General features: G+C 37.8%; 1 protein-coding gene across 1 annotated transcript in view; it reads right to left on the bottom strand.

Moving 5' to 3' along the window:
• Window positions 1-667: 667 nt before the first annotated feature.
• LOC107660208 (lysine-specific demethylase 4B-like) overlaps window positions 668-5,632 on the bottom strand; it is a 72,516-nt gene continuing 67,551 nt past the window's right edge. The window contains exons 21-23 of the mRNA XM_016449464.1: window positions 4,531-4,650; window positions 2,666-2,758; window positions 668-2,470 (exon numbers count right to left, since the gene is read on the bottom strand). Of these exons, the coding sequence (XP_016304950.1) occupies window positions 2,126-2,470; window positions 2,666-2,758; window positions 4,531-4,650 (558 nt within the window). The 3' untranslated portion in view covers window positions 668-2,125. The remainder of the gene's footprint in view (window positions 2,471-2,665; window positions 2,759-4,530; window positions 4,651-5,632) is intronic.

The following is a 5,632-nucleotide window of genomic DNA, read 5'->3' as shown; positions in this document are numbered from 1 at the left end:
AAATTTCTCTGCATTTATAAATTTTTTATGAATGATTTATATTATAAATGTAAAAATATTTGATTATTGATTAATTACTACAATTACCTATTTATTATTCATTCATACATTTATTTTTATTGGTATTATTTAAACCAGGTTTTTCATTGCTTTCCCAGTTAAATAAATACAGTAAAAAACAAAGCACAGTTTCACTTCACATTTTATTACAATCTTTCCTAGTACTTCTGCACAGATAAACATTTGCCATCATCAGTATGCAAGCTGTGGTGGGTTAATTTATTAAACCTGCCCCTTGTGACGTTTCTGTTAATGCAAAGCAGAAACCCCAGAAACAGAGGAGAACAAATGCCATCGACACACTGCGTCTAGTGTCAGAGCAGCCGTAGGCGTCACTGGAGGGCGGAAAACAACAGTGTTGAGATGAGAATGGTGGTTGTCACATTGAACGGAAGGAGAGCACTCATGAGTTTCAAACCTCAGTATGCACTTCATACGTAAAGGCGTAATTCAGATGTTATTATTAAAAAAACATGCAAAATGAAAGTGGGAGGAATAATAGTATGAAATTTTAAAAAGAAATCATGATGTATGAGAATATATAGAAAATGAAGGGCTGTCAATTTAATATTTTAATAACTTCATCTGGGGACTTTGCTTGTATTAATTTATCTTGCATTTTGAACAATTCTCCAAAATCTTTGGCATGCTCAAATGAATGATTATTCCATCTGAAAATATGTGGCCATTCTTTCGGTTTAGCGAAGAATTGGGAGCAAGGGATTGTGGGAAGGGTCTGAAGAGTGCGGCATCCCCCAAAGCTATGTACTGGGTTCGTTTTGGATTCAGTCTAAACGACGATCCTGTCTGCAAAGGTCTTATCAGAGTGTTTGTTTCCAAATCAATAGAGGGGCGCTGAAGCAAATTCTCAATGCTATATGGATGATGAACCCGCAAATATCGGCGGAGGAGGTGTGCCGATCGATAATCGCTCTCATCAGAAAACGAAACAAGGATGGGCAAACAACAAAAAGGAGAAAAGAAATACAAAGCAACAACCAGACCCTTTATTTGAATGTGACATGGCATTTGATAAGACTAGAAGTTACACTGAAGAAAATTTTTCCAATTCATGAGCAGGACATCTAGTATGTACACCTCATTGTGGGTCACTTGACCCGGATCACCCCTCAGTAGTCTAAGACCTCTATAGCACCTTGAGAAGGCGGATTGCGTATCTGTTTAATATCACCTATGACTATACGCTTACATGTACGCCACTTCAACCTCTTGAATAAAAATGATAAATTCAGCTTTTTTTTCATCTTTCGACATTGTGTTGCAAAGATTCACCAAAAAAAAAAAATCACTAAAAATAACAATCATAACAACAACGGTAATCATAATAAAAAACAGACAAGGTGAATAGTATTCAATATCAACGTCTACCAAGTATGCTACAAAAACAAATCATCGGTGTCTGAAAAAACATTTTATCGTTGATTATAGAAGAATACATTAAGACGCGCGAATCTATCGTAACACAAATGTGTACACTAACTGAAAACTGTAGCTTCTGATGCTGCCATAATTGATTTTCTTTATACAAATATTAAACCTATATGTGACAAAAGACATTTAAATACTTGTTAAATCCCATGAGCCCAGCTAAACCCCCCCACCCCCGAACACTTGAGTACAGAGAAAAATACCTGAAACTGTACAGATATAGACTGTCTATTTGAACTGTGACCGGGTAGCATGATGTTTTGGCTTGAGTTAGAAAAATATTTAGCCCTCATTAGAGAACAAAATCAGGTATAAATTTAACAGCACATACAGTGAATGATTATCCCATCTAAAAACGGCGGCTCTTTCCGTTTAGTGAAAGAACCAGAGCGAGGGATCGTGGAAAGGGTCGGAAGAGTGCGGCATCCCCCAAGGCTATGTACTGGGTCCGTTTCGGCTTCAGTCTATAATGACACGCATGCGTCCCACGCGCACCATTCATGGGTGGGAAACTCAGATTAGCACAACAGCGAATAAATGAAACAAAGACATGCAGTGGATGAATTTAAAGTCTGTATGAAGCATTGACAAATAGCTGGTAGCGCATAACAGCACTTCAATACATCGGCTCAACGCCATGTTCACCCTCTTCTGGAGGAAAGTCCGAGTTGAGGAGAGACTCCATGTAGGCTATGTAGCTGGAGCTGTGGGTGTAACTCTCACTGGGTTCCGGGGCAGGAAGTGTGGGTGCTGAAACAGGAAGTGATGTGGGGGGAGGCAGGCAGGGGGCAGTGCTGGTGTTTGGAGTAATAGTAGCGGGCAGGAAAGCGGTGACTATTCCTGGAGGTAGCGCCGAGGGCTCAATGGCTAGTGTGGGTGGCGGTGTCGGCAGACGTGGGCGTTTCGCGGCCAGAGGTTCGTCTGACGGTTGCGCCTGAGGTTGCTGTTGGTTCACAGTTGCCTGTTGAAAAGGAAAAAGAAGACAATAATCGTTCAGCGATGTCAGTCAGAACCCTCCAAATGGACTCCAACTGCACTGTTAGCTTGAAAAACCACGAAAGCCGTAAAATGTTAAACCTGCACTTTGACTTCACGTTGATGAATTCTGTGTGCAGAAACATACGGTACTTGGCCCTAAGTGAATAAAAGTGCTTACCAGACGAGACATGACCCTCTTAGGCAGCTCTTGGTTCAGAGAGTGAATCTCGCTACGCTTCAGTAAGATCTGCGTCTCATCCTGAAACTCCACCTGGAAAGAAATACAGGCAGTTTAGATGCCTCGGACCCTTTTCTTGGAACCACTTTCCTTCATACAATCCAAGTTTAGAAAAACTAACTAGCATCATTTCCAAGCTTTTGTGTCAGTTTGCTTGGCGGCCATCTTTCTAACACTCTTGGGAAACAACTTTCCAGTTATACAAGTAGAACATAGAAAATATAAATACAAAAAAAAAAACGGTTGAAAATCTGTTAAATGTTGTTAACTAAATTAAAAAGAAAAGCAATTATATATAAATAATTTAATCTTTAAATATAACACTCAATTATATATGTGTGTGGGTAAAATACTTCAATTCAAATTAAATATAATTATTATATTTAATATAAATGTATAATTATATATTAATGTATATGTCGATTATTTTAAATAACTATAATCATATAAAATTATGATATGAAATGAATATATAGGTGTGTGTATATATATATATATATATATATATATTAATTTAAATATGTACAAAATATTCAAATTATATTTTTTATTATAAAATGTAGGGCACACGTCCTGACAATACATAAATCCACATGAATTCTGTAATGCAAAATCTAATGCTAATGTATCATTGCTGTTGATAGAGCTGTAAAAACTGCATTTAACCCAGAATATTCCTTTAAATCTCTTATATTATTTTTGATTGGAAGAGCATCCAACAACAACATAAGCTGCAAACTTTCAACCAGTCTGCAATCAACACCCTCTTCCATATCAATTCCCAACGGCTTCAAGACCTGTCAGACTTACAGACATCCAGTTACAGATCGCCCGCAGCGAGTGGGAGAGCGCTTGTCGCGTCTTGCAAAGGTAAAAGTGACGTCATGAAAGCACTTGTTACGAGTGCCATGACTCACACGGATCTGATAAATAATGGAGTCTTGTGGCGGAGCAGAGAATCAAGCGGTTCGTTAATGCTGACAGAGGAGTCTCTCAAGAGTTCAGCCGAGCAATGAAACACTGTGTGTCTGTGTGTGTGTGTGTGTGTGTGTGTGTGTGTGTGGGTTTGAGTTTTAATGAGAAAGAATTTGACGAGAAGCAAAACTAGTTCATACAATGTGTCAAACAATGTATTAACATAGTTTGGTAAGCCTCATTTTAGGAGAAAAACTGAAAAAACATGTTCGGATACGCTTTCTGGTAGTTTCTGAGTCACTTTTCCATTCAAATGTGACCCAGATGTGAATTAAAGCATCGACCCATCACTGCACAAGAACACAAAAGCACTTCCTGTGAGGAGCGGCGTGTGTACGTGAAATAGCAGATGAATGGCGGTCTACTCTCGCCGTCTGCGGTCCATCACACCTCATAAGCTTCATCTACAGACTCCGTAAATCCCCCATGCGCCACATCTGCCTACTTTTCTAATTTTCCCATTAATCTCGGCTCCCTTCCGCTCAATACATCTACGGCTGCTCTGTGTACGAGGAAAGTGAACTTTGCACCAAATGTGGGACTCCTGAAAGACTCGGATGAGATGTGGAATTACAAGAAACTGACTTAAAGATTTAGGTTCTTGACTTAAAAATTGGGTTTCACTACAGGTCTTAACTATATACAGAACAAAACAATAAAATATAATAATATACAATTAACTATAATACAGTAGAAATATAATACAGTAGAAAACAAACCGCAAAGCAAACAAAGAAAGTAATGAAATGGTTTGGTTTGAAACGGATTACTCTTTATATATATATGGGGCATAAATAAATACAAATAAAAAATGTAGACGTCGTAGTTACCTGGTAGTATCGTTGGACATGTTCCTTTATGAAAGACGCGTTGAGAACCCGTCCATCGATTGTCTTGACCACCACGAATTCGCCCAGTTCTGGAGGGCCGTTCCTCAGACAGTCGTGACTCTGGGACAGAGAAATCAAACAGATGATGGATCAAACAGACAGTTGTAGCTCTAAAATCTGATTGGATGAGCCGAATTAATGGGCCAAAGCCACTTGCCAACCATAATAACCTAGAGGTAGATTTAGCCAATCTAGATTTCGACCAATCAGCATCCAGGACCAGAGCTATGCATTTTAGACCACAATAAGCCACAAGATGCCAGACATTACAGTTATTTATTTATTCCCCATGACTAAGGTTTCAGTAACCAAAATCTCTTAAATCTGTTTGGATGAGCCAAACAAATTCGCCAAAGTGTGGAAGCCCATTTCCATCATAGCATTAAAAAGGGTAATTGCGACTACCGTATTGACCCGAATATAAGACGATGTTTTTTTCTTGGAAATACATCTGAAAAAACGCGGTCGTCTTATATTCGGGCCAATACGGTATTTATCTCACAATTCTGACTTTTTTTCACAGAATTGCATGATATAAACTCATAATTATGAGTTACAAAGTCTGTAAAAAGAATTCTGACTTTTTCTCAGTTTTTTCATATAATTCAGACTTTATTATTTTCACAGAATTACGATTTTATATCACTCAATTCTGACTTTTTTTTCTCACACCTGGGAGATTAAATCTTACAATTCTGACTTTTTTCTCACAATTCAAACTTTTTTCCTGCAATTGCGACTTCATATCATGCAATTTAGACTTTTCCACACAATTCTTACTTTTTATCACAAATGTGAGTTTATCATGCAATTCTGACTTTTTCCATCGCAATTCTATTTTTTTTCTCGCAATTGCGAGTTTATATCACGTAATCCTGACTTTTCTCAGAATTGTGAAATATAAACTCACGAATGCATGCTATAAAGTCAGAATTGCGCAGATACTCACAATTCGGAGAAATTAAGTCAGAGTTGTGATATAAACAAAAAAAAAAAGTTTATATATCTCGCAATTCTGAGAGAAAAAAGTCAGAATTGTGAG

The sequence above is a fragment of the Sinocyclocheilus anshuiensis genome, unplaced genomic scaffold, assembly GCF_001515605.1.
Source record: "Sinocyclocheilus anshuiensis isolate Anshui unplaced genomic scaffold, SAMN03320099.WGS_v1.1 scaffold1413, whole genome shotgun sequence".
Taxonomy (NCBI): domain Eukaryota; kingdom Metazoa; phylum Chordata; class Actinopteri; order Cypriniformes; family Cyprinidae; genus Sinocyclocheilus; species Sinocyclocheilus anshuiensis.
This window is presented reverse-complemented; position numbering and strand designations above follow the sequence as displayed.